The 13,753-nt window shown below is 31.1% G+C and overlaps 2 protein-coding genes across 5 annotated transcripts in view; one reads left to right on the plus strand and one right to left on the minus strand.

The window, feature by feature from the left end:
- Positions 1-28: 28 nt before the first annotated feature.
- LOC119613349 (histone H3-like centromeric protein cid) lies at positions 29-1,240 on the minus strand. Its single transcript, XM_037969369.1, has 2 exons — positions 736-1,240; positions 29-675 (listed from the first exon to the last, which is right to left on the minus strand). The coding sequence occupies exons 1-2, from the start codon at positions 1,118-1,120 to the stop codon at positions 182-184; spliced, it is 879 nt and encodes a 292-aa protein (XP_037825297.1). The 5' UTR covers positions 1,121-1,240; the 3' UTR covers positions 29-181.
- Positions 1,241-1,805: 565 nt separating this feature from the next.
- LOC119613262 (low-density lipoprotein receptor-related protein 6) overlaps positions 1,806-13,753 on the plus strand; it is a 94,757-nt gene continuing 82,809 nt past the window's right edge. Inside the window, exons 1-3 of one of the 4 annotated variants that reach the window (XM_037969277.1) lie at positions 1,806-2,139; positions 2,975-3,168; positions 6,396-7,265. In XM_037969277.1, the coding sequence (XP_037825205.1) occupies positions 6,545-7,265 (721 nt within the window). In that variant the 5' untranslated portion in view covers positions 1,806-2,139; positions 2,975-3,168; positions 6,396-6,544. Of the gene's footprint in view, positions 2,140-2,533; positions 2,669-2,974; positions 3,169-6,395; positions 7,266-13,753 lie in introns of those variants that run through there. The other 3 variants (XM_037969267.1, XM_037969260.1, XM_037969282.1) reach the window with 3 other exon arrangements.

The following is a 13,753-nucleotide window of genomic DNA, read 5'->3' on the forward strand; positions in this document are numbered from 1 at the left end:
CTTAAATCTAAAGAAACGCATAAAAAAGGATACGAAATAAAAGTGAATTGTAAATATAGAAAAAATGTATGAAAAGAAAATGTTTGGAAAAAAACTTTTCGAGAGCATTATGAAAAGTACTTTTTTGACTTTATATCGCACATGTAGCATATTTCTAATAACTATATTTCCACTGTAAATGTTATAAATTAATTTTCAAATAATTTATCAATTCCATATCCTTAACATCCAGTGTCACCCTCCCTCTATGCAGCGTCAACATATAGGCATCCTGCAGTCGTTGTGTCAAATACAATTCCGATGATGTCTGTAAAGCCTCCAATGCAGTGGGTGTAATTTTAAATACTTCGGTAGAGGCATCATGCATGAGTTCTCTTACTAAACGTGAAAATGGCAGCATAGGTATAAGATGGTCTGTTCTATTTTGAAGATTTTGTACATCTTTCCAGAAACGTTTTTCCAATTGCATGGGATTGGGTCGTTTTCGTGGTTTCCTAGCAACTTGTTGTGTATTTTCTGTTTTATCAGCAGGAGTTTCTTTGGCACTTGAAAGTGGTTCTTTAGGTTTTGGTGTGCCTTTTAGTTTCTTTTGTTTAGCGGTAGCTTTCTTGACAGGTTTTGTTTTTTGAGACGGCGGCGGAGTTTTGTTAAGGGCAGAACGTGGGGTTTCATTTTCTGTATAAAAAGCAAGACAATAGAAAACAATTTGTTGAATCTAATGGATGATTATTTTACCTTTAATGGCAGCTTTACTATGGTGAATGCCACTTTGCAATTCCTCCTGCGAACTAGGAGCAGTTCTCAAGGTAGAACATCTTCTTGGTGAGGGATTTTGTATGTGACTGGTGGTAAATTCCAAACCATAATCGGTGACATCATTTTCCGTATCGGGTGTACGAAATTCTGAAGCATTTGCCGCCTCTATATGGGATCTACTTATAATGCGAGATTCTGGTGTTATGGCAGCTTGTTGACTCTTGTTATCCAAAGTTTGTTCTGGACTGCTATCATCCTCTTCGGAGGATTCGGCACTGGTTTCGCCTAAAGTGCCACGTTTATTAAATATTTTACTTTGCTTAACAGATTTAGGACCCGGTTTTCTTTGCATTACCTTAGTCATTTTTATTTGGATTTACTAATTTTATTGAAAATGTTCTTTCTTAATTTCTTATTATCATAAAGAGAAATAAATAAATTTACTTAAAAAGACCCGCTTTTTATTTATTTAGTGTTGCAAAATGTTTTAATTGTTTGTTTACATTTGTATAGTGTTGATATTAGTGTTGGTTAGTTTCATTGTGAGTTGTTTTTATCAGATGTCTCTCTGTTATGACATATGAGCGACCTCTTTTTAATGTTTGGTTTGAAAATTGGCTAAAGTGCAGCTGATAGCATTGTATAAATAAACAGTTTTTAATGTAAGGAAACACAATGAATACGTTGACTTTTAGCGTTGAGCTTATAAAATGAGAAACAACAGCATACTTTTAGGATGAAAACAAAAACCATTATACTCTTAAATAATATTTTAAATAATAAATTATCCATTTTTATCACACCACTTCCACACTTTTTCTTTTATTTTTCAAAGAAAAACTCCATGTTCGCTCAAAACATTTTTTTCCACAAAAACCTTGTGTCATCACTAAAAAAACCTTAAAATTTGTGTTATCTGCTGTTTATCATCACTAACAGCCAATCCTTCAACTTCTTTTCTGACACTTGTTTTGTTAACATTTTCTTAAAAATTTCAATTCTGACATTTGTTTCGTGCACAATTTTCATTCAGTCTTGTTTTTTGTGTCGTTCAGTCAACAACGTTTTCGGAGAGTTTGCGGTCGTTTTAAGAAACGCGTTTAATTGTAATAAAAAATCTAACTATAAGAATTTAATATCGGATATATAAACAAAAAATCAAACTGTTATATTAATTTCTATCAATAAAAGTGTTAAGTGTCAATAAATATTAAAATAAGATAAAATTAAAGTCTAAAAAACTAAAACAAAATGCCGCAGCATTCTTAATTAAAACAAACGAAAATCTAGACAAAACAAAATAAGCAAAAATCACATTACAGCAATTTAAGTGAAAAGAAAAGCAACAAAATAGATTTTTAGCTTAAATAATAACTAAAAAAGGTGTGATATTGTTAGAATAATAAGTTACATTAATATGTTTTTAATAACTAAAGTATTTTTCATCAAAAATCAGTAAAAATATTTTGTTTTTGCCTGTTTCTTTTTGGTCTTAATTTTCTGGTGTTTTCTTTGTTACTCTCTTTTTTTCTTTGTGCTTTCATTCATGTGTGTGTTACAATTTTTTTTATTTGTTATTCCTGTTTGTTTCTGTGTTGTTTCTTCTTGTTTAGTTTCTTTTGTTATATATTTTTATTGTTGTTTTGTTTGTTTTTCTTTAAATGCATAAGTATTTTTTTTTTGTTTATTTTTATCATGACATTCATTTGTTTTGTTTGTGTGTTTAATTCTTGTTGTTTCTTCCTCTTTAACAAAATTCAGTTGAAAATTTTATTGAATTTTTATTATTTTGTCTGTGGACGAGGAGTTCTTAAGAAAAATCGCGCTTTTCTTTTGTATTTTTTTTAGATTTCGGTGTGTTTTCTTTGTGTTTGTTTTGATGTGGTGTTCGTTGGAAACTCCATTAAAGGGCGTACGTTTGTTTTTTTATTTATAATAATATTTACTTATTTTTTGTAAAGTTATACAAAAGTTTAAAGTTAATTGGTTTGTTTACAACATTTATAGTTTACAATCTTATTACAATTAAAATTTTTTCCAAAGTAAGTGGAGCACCACACGTCTGACGTCTCGTAGTACCTCCTTGTTTGGTTTGAGATTTGTGTGTTGTTGACTTTAATTTACTACTCTGGTTTTTTGCATTCTCGGTGCAGACATGCAGAAGTGCAATTTGTGTTAGTTACTATTGATTTTTTATATTTTGTTAATATTGGGTCAGACATTTTCAGTTCTTCTTCAGTTCATTGGTTTTTTAAGCAAGATTTGTGGAAATGTATTAATAACTAATAATTTGATACAACAAATAGTTATATGTGAAATGTGTACAATTGTAATTGGGAAAATGCATTAGAAATTCTAAGTGAATAGTGATTTACAAGTGAATGATTTATAAAAGCACATGTCTGGAAGCAGGTAAATGAATGTTGTGTATTTTAAAAGTGTTTAAAAGATTTTGCCTTAAATTTTGATTTAAAGACCTAAATTGCCTAATTTTTTCTTTTCTCCCATTGTTTGGGAGTTGTAGATAAAACTTCGACTATGTTCGTCTATTTTAGAGTTGATTTCAAATTCTCCCGGCCCAGGCAAATAATACGGAACTTGTTTTTATCAACTGAAGTTTTAACAGTAAACATTGCTATCTGTGTAAAAAATAGAATTGAACTAGAACTGAACTAGAACTGAACTAGAACTGAACTAAACTGAACTAGAACTGAAATAGAACTGAACTAGAACTGAACTAGAACTGAACTAGAAGTGAACTAGAAGTGAACTAGAACTGAACTAGAACTGAACTAGAACTGAACTAGAACTGAACTAGAACTGAACTAGAACTGAACTAGAACTGAACTAGAACTGAACTAGAACTGAACTAGAACTGAACTAGAACTGAACTAGAACTGAACTAGAACTGAACTAGAACTGAACTAGAACTGAACTAGAACTGAACTAGAACTGAACTAGAACTGAACTAGAACTGAACTAGAACTGAACTAGAACTGAACTAGAACTGAACTAGAACTGAACTAGAACTGAACTAGAACTGAACTAGAACTGAACTAGAACTGAACGAACTAGAACTGAACTAGAACTGAACTAGAACTGAACTAGAACTGAACTAGAACTGAACTAGAACTGAACTAGAACTGAACTAGAACTGAACTAGAACTGAACTAGAACTGAACTAGAACTGAACTAGAACTGAACTAGAACTGAACTAGAACTGAACTAGAACTGAACTAGAACTGAACTAGAACTGAACTAGAACTGAACTAGAACTGAACTAGAACTGAACTAGAACTGAACTAGAACTGAACTAGAACTGAACTAGAACTGAACTAGAACTGAACTAGAACTGAACTAGAACTGAACTAGAACTGAACTAGAACTGAACTAGAACTGAACTAGAACTGAACTAGAACTGAACTAGAACTGAACTAGAACTGAACTAGAACTGAACTAGAACTGAACTAGAACTGAACTAGAACTGAACTAGAACTGAACTAGAACTGAACTAGAACTGAACTAGAACTGAACTAGAACTGAACTAGAACTGAACTAGAACTGAACTAGAACTGAACTAGAACTGAACTAGAAGAACTAGAACTGAACTAGAACTGAACTAGAACTGAACTAGAACTGAACTAAACTGAACTAGAACTGAACTAGAACTGAATTAGAACTGAACTAGAACTGAATTAGAACTGAACTAGAACTGAACTAGAACTGAACTAGAACTGAACTAGAACTGAACTAGAACTGAACTAGAACTGAACTAGAACTGAACTAGAACTGAACTAGAACTGAACTAGAACTGAACTAGAACTGAACTAGAACTGAACTAGAACTGAACTAGAACTGAACTAGAACTGAACTAGAACTGAACTAGAACTGAACTAGAACTGAACTTAACTGAACTAGAACTGAACTAGAACTGAACTAGAACTGAACTAAACTGAACTAGAACTGAACTAGAACTGAACTAGAACTGAACTAGAACTGAACTAGAACTGAACTAGAACTGAACTAGAACTGAACTAGAACTGAACTAGAACTGAACTAGAATGAACTAGAACTAGAACTGAACTAGAACTGAACTAGAACTGACTAGAACTGAACTAGAACTGAACTAGAACTGAACTAGAACTGAACTAGAACTGAACTAGAACTGAACTAGAACTGAACTAGAACTGAACTAGAACGAACTAGAACTGACTAGAACGGAACTAGAACTGAACTAGAACTGAACTAGAACTGAACTAGAACTGAACTAGAACTGAACTAGAACTGAACTAGAACTGAACTAGAACTGAAACGAGAACTGAACTAGAACTGAACTAGAACTGAACTAGAACTGACTAGAACTGAACTAGAACTGAACTAGAACTGAACTAGAACTGAACTAGAACTGAACTAGAACTGAAACTAGAACTGAACTAGAACTGAGAATAGAACTGAACTAGAACTGAACTAGAACTAACTAGAACTGAACTAGAACTGAACTAGAACTGAACTAGACTGAACTAGAACTGAACTAGAACTGAACTAGAACTGAACTAGAACTGAACTAGAACTGAACTAGAACTGAACTAGAAACTGAACTAGAACTGAACTAGAACTGAACTAGAACTGAACTAGAACTGAACTAGAACTGAACTAGAACTGAACTAGAACTGAACTAGAACTGAACTAGAACTGAACTAGAACTGACCTAGAACTGAACTAGAACTGAACTAGAACTGAACTAGAACTGAACTAGAACTGAACTAGAACTGAACTAGAACTGAACTAGAACTGAACTAGAACTGAACTAGAACTAAACTAGAACTGAACTAGAACTGAACTAGAACTGAACTAGAACTGAACTAGAACTGAACTAGAACTGAACTAGAACTGAACTAGAACTGAACTAGAACTGAACTAGAACTGAACTAGAACTGAACTAGAACTGAACTAGAACTGAACTAGAACTGAACTAGAACTGAACTAGAACTGAACTAGAACTGAACTAGAACTGAACTAGAACTGAACTAGAACTGAACTAGAACTGATCTAGAACTGAACTAGAACTGAACTAGAACTGAACTAGAAAATATAGTTCTATATTATGATAATTTAACTTTATACAAATTGTGTTTGTTAATAGAATGTAAAAAGCATTAAGTTAATTTCTTCCTACATACAAAATAAAAATTTACCTCGACCTGTGTTTTCAATTCAAGTAAATTATTTTTTATTAAACACGAAAAAATAAACTCGATCTTTTATAGATCACGCAAATAATAAAGTAAACAAAATTAATAAATTGTAGCAATTTTTTTTTCTTATTTATCAATGTTTAAATATGCTTATCACACACACACCATAAACATTTCACTTTGAACTAAAGCCGCCAAAAGGCGACAACGTTCACTATTTAGTAATATTTAACAGCAAATTGGAAAAGCTGCTAAAGTAAACACACATAGCTAAAAGACAAACATTAAACGTTGGTAAAAAAAAAAAAAAATAAAATTAAATATTAGAATATTAGAAGTTTTAGAGAAAATATTAAATAAAAAATACTCATAATTAAAAAATATACAACTAATTATTTTGGATAAATATTAATGTAACAGTTTCCAACTAAATTTATTTTACAGATCAAAAAAACTAAAAAGTCGTTTTAAAAAATGTATTTAAAGAATTCTACTTAAATTGAAACGAAACATAATTTTTTTTACAAAATTGACAAGTAACAACTAAAAAACAACAAATTGGCTGGCTTAAAAGGCCTACAATTTAGTAAGCCATGGCTTACGACGACAATAAGTCATATCTATCAACAACAAAAACATCCACATCAACGACAGCAACAATTGCCACAAATATTTTGGCTTTAAGACTTTTAAATTGCCATAAATTGTCAAATTTACAAAAGTCAAAGAGCAACCATAACAACGAGCTGAATCGAGCAAACGACAAGGAAGTGGAGGAGAAGGAGGAGCTAAATAAGGAGGTCATTAGCAATTTTAAAATACATAAAAATACAATAAAATCTCAAAATGTGACAAAATGTACACATTTAATTGCAACAACTAATAAAAAGTATTTGCCGCAACAAAAAATTTCCACCATATTAAAACCATTAACAACAACTGCAGCAAAAACAACAACATTGTCATCATGTAATGAAACAAATTTATCTTGTTTTTGCGTTTCCAATAACAGCAATTCCAACACATCCACATCATCAACTACCACCACCTCCACCATATCTGCCAATAACAAAAAACACCTTAGTACCGTCATTAAACCAACAACAACCATTACAACCACATCATGTACACCAAAAATAAGAACAACAACAGTAGCAGCAGCAGCAGCCGCAGTAACAGCTTCAACAAAAACAACACAAATTTCTATTACAACTTGGAGCAACACCTTTAACTGCACATCGTTACGTTTCATTATCTTAGTTTTATATTTAATTTTAACGAGCTGTGTTGGCGTTAGTTTGCAATTAAAAAATGGTAAGTACAACATTTTTGTTTTTTTTTTTGTTTTATTTTATTTTTCCTTTACCTTATACATATACCAAAATTGCTGTAGTTTAGATAAGTTTTTTGTTATTTTAACTACAAGGGTATGTGTGTTTTCGTTACTACTATTTTAGATTATTTTGTTATTATCTATTGTTTTTGTAGTTGCTTAAGACAAAAACAAATTGTTGTATTTTTAATTTAGAGAAGAAAAATAACTAAAATTCATACAACATGGTTTTAATTTTTGCTATGCAATCAATTTTGTTAATGATAATATAGTGAAGAGTCTTTACTTTTTTTGAAAGGCAGATTAAGGGAAGGGTTTTCAATAATATGTAAGAATGAATTAGAACAGAATTAGAGCAGAAATAGAACAGAACTAGAACATAACTAGAACATAACTAGAACAGAACTAGAATAGAACTAGAATAGAACTAGAACAGAACTAGTACAGAACTAGAACAGAACTAGAACAGAACTAGAACAAAACAGAACATAACAGAACAGAACAGAACTAGAACAGAACTAGAACAGAACTAGAACAAAACTAGAACTGAACTAGAACTGAACTTGAACTGAACTAGAATTGAACTAGAACTGAACTAGAACTGAACTAACTGAACTGAACTAGAACTGAACTAGAACTGAACTAGAACTGAACTAGAACTGAACTAGAACTGAACTAGAACTGAACTAGAACTGAACTAGAACTGAACTAGAACTGAACTAGAACTTAACTAGAACTGAACTAGAACTGAATTAGAACTGAACTAGAACTGAACTAGAACTGAACTAGAACTGAACTAGAACTGAACTAGAACTGAACTAGAACTGAACTAGAACTGAACTAGAACTGAACTAGAACTGAACTAGAACTGAACTAGAACTGAACTAGAACTGAACTAGAACTGAACTAGAACTGAACTAGAACTGAACTAGAACTAGAACTGAACTAGAACTGAACTAGAACTGAACTAGAACTGAACTAGAACTGAACTAGAACTGAACTAGAACTGAACTAGAACTGAACTAGAACTGAACTAGAACTGAACTAGAACTGAACTAGAACTGAACTAGAACTGAACTAGAACTGAACTAGAACTGAACTAGAACTGAACTAGAACTGAACTAGAACTGAACTAGAACTGAACTAGAACTGAACTAGAACTGAACTAGAGAACTGAACTAGAACTGAACTAGAACTGAACTAGAACTGAACTAGAACTGAACTAGAACTGAACTAGAACTGAACTAGAACTGAACTAGAACTGAACTAGAACTGAACTAGAACTGAACTAGAACTGAACTAGAACTGAACTAGAACTGAACTAGAACTGAACTAGAACTGAACCAGAACTGAACTAGAACTGAACTAGAACTGAACTAGAACTGAACTAGAACTGAACTAGAACTGAACTAGAACTGAACTAGAACTGAACTAGAACTGAACTAGAACTGAACTAGAACTGAACTAGAACAGAACTAGAACTGAAATAGAACTGATTTGATTGTTAAAACTAAAAATAAAAAGTTAAATAATTAATTGTAAAATTAAATTTAAAGAGATTGGGTACAACAAAGTAAAAGTTATTTTGATTAGAGAAAAAATAAAAACTTTGGTATTTTATTTTTTTAAATAAAACATATTACTGAAATTATTTTATAGTTTTTTTTTTATTTAAAAAAACCCTCAACTGAAGGCTGCAGTTTTTTTAACTATTGATTTCAAACTATAACATTTGACCATTTTCCTTGTACACAAATTGTATAAATTTTTCAATTACTCTATACCAAAATCATTTAGCCAAACAAATTGCCCTAATCATTAGAGAACTTTCGCCTTTGATTTATTTTTTCTCAAGTACTATTGTGTTCAATATTTTTTTGTTGATTATTCTTTTTTTAACACGACCGCACCATCCTCAACGTCGTCAGCAGTATTAGCAGCACCATCACAATCATCATTAGCATCAGGCAAGTTCATTAACATGCATTACGCCTTCGAAAATTGTATTTAAGGAATGAAATTATTCGAATAAAAAAAAAGAAAACAAAATCAACTTCAAAAGACGTCTATTAGAAAAAAAAAAGAAATAAATTATTTACTATGAGTAAGAACGAATGACTATGAATATGTGAAGATTTTAAATTGTTACCCAGCAAACATTTGGAAATGTTATTCAATTGGAATTGCATAGCGTTCTTCTCTCTTATTTTTTTATTAAATTGTAAGCTGAGTTTTTCTATAAATTTAATACCATTTAAATTTCAATTAAATTTCTTTAAAAATATGTTTGCTGGGTATCCATTGAACATTTTAACTTTTGTACAATTTCGATATTTCTTATTCTTTTTTCAATCCCAAACAAATTATTTTACAAAATTTTACATGTTTGTGTGTACAATTTAAAGGTTTTTGTTGCGGTCTTTTACTATACAACAACCAAAACAACAAGCAGCATATTCTGCAAGTGGCATCACATGAACAACAACAATAATAGCAAGAAAAAATTTACCCTTGAGCGCCCTTAATGCATTGAAAATTTCAATTGTTTGTGTACATGAACAATATTTTCTTTTTATTTTATTTTGTTGTTTTTGTTATTGTAATACTTGTGTTTGTTTGTTTGTTGTTGTGTCTTGTTTGTATATATGTTTTTTTTTTTTGTATTTGTATTTATATTTACTTAATGATTGTCAATCGGGAAGTTAGCTGCTGCTGCTGCTGTTTTTGAAAGGCTCCCCTTTGCTCTCTCTTTGTCTGTCTTTTGTAAGGTTCTTGTCAATATTTCTATTATATTTACATACATCTCTCATCACACACAATTACTCCTCACTTATACAATTATTAATGTGTGTTTGCGTTATCCCTGTAAACATTTTATTATCACGGAAGTAACCAAGAAGTATCTTTTATGCACTAAGGCTCTCAAATTGCTACCATATTTAATCACCGAAGTATCTATATTCTAATCTAACTTTGGCAAGAACTTTTGTTTGTTGATGCACACAATCTTCCAACTCTCATCCAGATGTGTTCTGTACTTAGTTAACAAGCAGATTCGGCTGCATTGTATTTTGTTTTTGTAAAATATGCATTATTTTGTTTTGTCTTCCAAATGTTTGTAGGGATATTTCTTGTTTTCTTATTTTTTGGCACATTATCCATACAATTTACTTTCCTTCAATTGTTAAGGATATTTTTTTCTCTCTCTTTTATTCTTTTTCTTGGCTGTGTGTCAAAAATAAGTAGACAACTTAAAAAATATGTATTTTTCGTTTTATAATTATGGTCTAGTGATCATCATTTAATTAAAAAGTTTAAAACAATTTTAAAAATTTAAAAGCGTATAAAATTATTTGGCTGGTTTAAGAAATATATAATTAGGAAATAATATTTAATGAAGTTTTTTATTTTGGGTGCGTGTTGTTGAAAGTTGAAAACATTTAAAATGTTAATTTTTGGTTGCAAAGTAAATTTTTTTTAATAGAAACGAATTATAATTGTATTATAACTAGAACTGGAACTGAACTGGAACTGAACTAGAACTGAACTAGAACTGAACTGGAACTGAACTGGAACTGAACTAGAACTGAACTAGAACTGAACTAGAACTGAACTAGAACTGAACTAGAACTGAACTAGAACTGAACTAGAACTGAACTAGAACTGAACTAGAACTGAACTAGAACTGAACTAGAACTGAACTAGAACTGAACTAGAACTGAACTAGAACTGAACTAGAACTGAACTAGAACTGAACTAGAACTGAACTAGAACTGAACTAGAACTGAACTAGAACTGAACTAGAACTGAACTAGAACTGAACTAGAACTGAACTAGAACTGAACTAGAACTGAACTAGAACTGAACTAGAACTGAACTAGAACTGAACTAGAACTGAACTAGAACTGAACTAGAACTAAACTAGAACTGAACTAGCACTGAACTAGAACAGAACTAGAACTGAACTAGAACTGAACTAGAACTGAACTAGAACTGAACTAGAACTGAACTAGAACTGAACTAGAACTGAACTAGAACTGAACTAGAACTAAACTAGAACTGAAATAGAACAGAACTAGAACTGAACTAGAACGAACTGAACTAGAACTGAACTAGAACTGAACTAGAACTGAACTAGAACTGAACTAGAACTGAACTAGAACTGAACTAGAACTGAACTAGAACTGAACTAGAACTGAACTAGAACTGAACTAGAACAGAACTAGAACTGAACTAGAACTGAACTAGAACTGAACTAGAACTGAATTTGAACTGAACTTGAACTGAACTTGAACTGAACTAGAACTAAACAAGAACTGATATTTTTAGAACTTTACGGAGTTTCTCCTTTCAATAAGATTTGAAGTTAATTCATAATTTATCTTATTCGACCTATATCAATCACAAACTTAAATATTTTGTTCTTCTGCGAAATAATTTTAAATATAAATTCCAAAAATTATTTCATATTTCTTTCAATATTAAAAAAAATCCTCCTGTAACTCTATTCATATTACAACAAATGAAATATTAAACAAAAAAATTTAACGGTCCTGTCATTCTTCTGACATTTTTCTTACTTTGAGCAGCAGAAAAAAACAAACTTCTACTAACGTAACCTCATCCATATTAAATTTCTTAAATATGTATATTCTTTATAAAGAGACAAGAAGAGAAAAAAGCTGATGACGTTGATGTCAATAAAATAAATATTTGTATAACACAGCTCTTTCTTTTGATGTCCTTTTCACTATTATTACTTTTATTACGAATAGTAAGTAATAGCATATACACGTTGCATCATGTAGCACGTAGTTTTTCCCTTTTTCTGTCTTTCATAGTTTTTTTGTTGTTCTCTGCTCATTTTTCTTTCTTTTGGTTACTACAACATACTTCAGTAATCAAAAAATTCCTTTACTACTCCAAAAACTCTTTACAAGGACAACTATCCAAAAAAAAAACAAGAACATAAACTCTAAAGATGAAAAAAAAGTAAAATATAAATTGTTAACATAAACGTGAGAAAAAAACTATAGTTCTGTGAACATGAAAAATAAAAACTGAATTGGAAGAAAAAAAGTTTGAGTTTTTTTCATCATGATTATATAGATGGATGGATGGATGTATGGTTGTAGTATGTATGATGACGACAATATACAATCTACTTACTTTGAACTAGTACTAGCTACCGAAAAAGGGAATAATGAAATAGTTGTACATACTGGTACATTTTACTATAATTTTTAAATGTATGTGTCAATACATATAAAGATAGTGTGCATGTATGTCTATATAAACCAACTAGTAGTAACAACGTCGTATACTTCATGACAAGAGCTCATGATGTTGATGATGACGATGAGGATCATCGTTCATATATTGTTGTAAAGGTACTTGTATTCTTCTGTACTTTATAGTTAGTTTGGTAATGGCTTGAAAGGAGCGAATAGAGAAAAAAAGTACATTCAAAAATTACAAAAAAAAATGCTGAAAAAACCCTACTTTACTTCTTCTTTAATGGTAATGGAAGAACAAATTCAAATAGTTAGCATGCTGCAGTTCGTAGCAAGTAAAAGTGTTATATTTTCGATAGAAACGAATTTGTGAAAACACTTCAGAATCTGCACTTTTTAACATTCGGTTGTGGTAACTACAGTTGGTAGAAGCGGTTGTTTTGGAGTATTTGCATATTATTTTGAGTTAACTTAAGGAGCAGAATCTCCGAACTAGCTGTAACTACCAATTTGATACCAGAATGCTCTTTTAATAAAACCGAGCAAATGAGACCGGTAGAAGAAGATAATGGAACTGATGAACCATTAACCTTGGCAAAGTGGAGGAAGATTTTCCTACCAATTAGTCAAGTACAATGATGATAATTAAATTGGATCACTGCAGCGGAACGAATGGTATATCTCTTTGAAGATAACTTAATTAATGAGCCATTTACCTTGGTAAAGTGGTGTTCCAAAGTAGAAGATTTTGCAACCAATTAGTTAAATACAATTGGATCACTGCCGCGGAACGAAAGGAATATTGATATAACTTGAACTTATATCGAGAAGATCACTTTCAGAAAAGTAATAACTCCTGATCAGCCATCAAAAACTAGAACAACAACTGTATTATTCGAAACTTTTATCTCCTGAAATGAGCTCTCAGCAAGTTTGGAACTACAAAAGGAACGAAAACTGTGCAATAAATTCTGCAAAAAGAGAAAGACTCGGAAATACCAATCAACTTATAACAGCCTATATAGGTAAAGCTACTATAGTTCTACAAGTTCTTCCTACGATTAATTTTAGTCAAAGATTTCGCAAATCAACTTCTGCTGCACATCGATCGCTTCTAAATTTCTCTCGCTCTCCAGGATCTTAAGAATGCATTTGTTTGAAATTTGAAGGTAAACCAAAGCTTATTTTAAGTTGAGCTATTAGATCCACTTAAAGTTATTGCAGATATTGACGTT

Source organism: Lucilia sericata, unplaced genomic scaffold (genome assembly GCF_015586225.1).
Source record: "Lucilia sericata isolate MDLA Ls3-8-SP2 unplaced genomic scaffold, ASM1558622v1 Contig000039F_arrow, whole genome shotgun sequence".
Lineage (NCBI taxonomy): Eukaryota > Metazoa > Arthropoda > Insecta > Diptera > Calliphoridae > Lucilia > Lucilia sericata.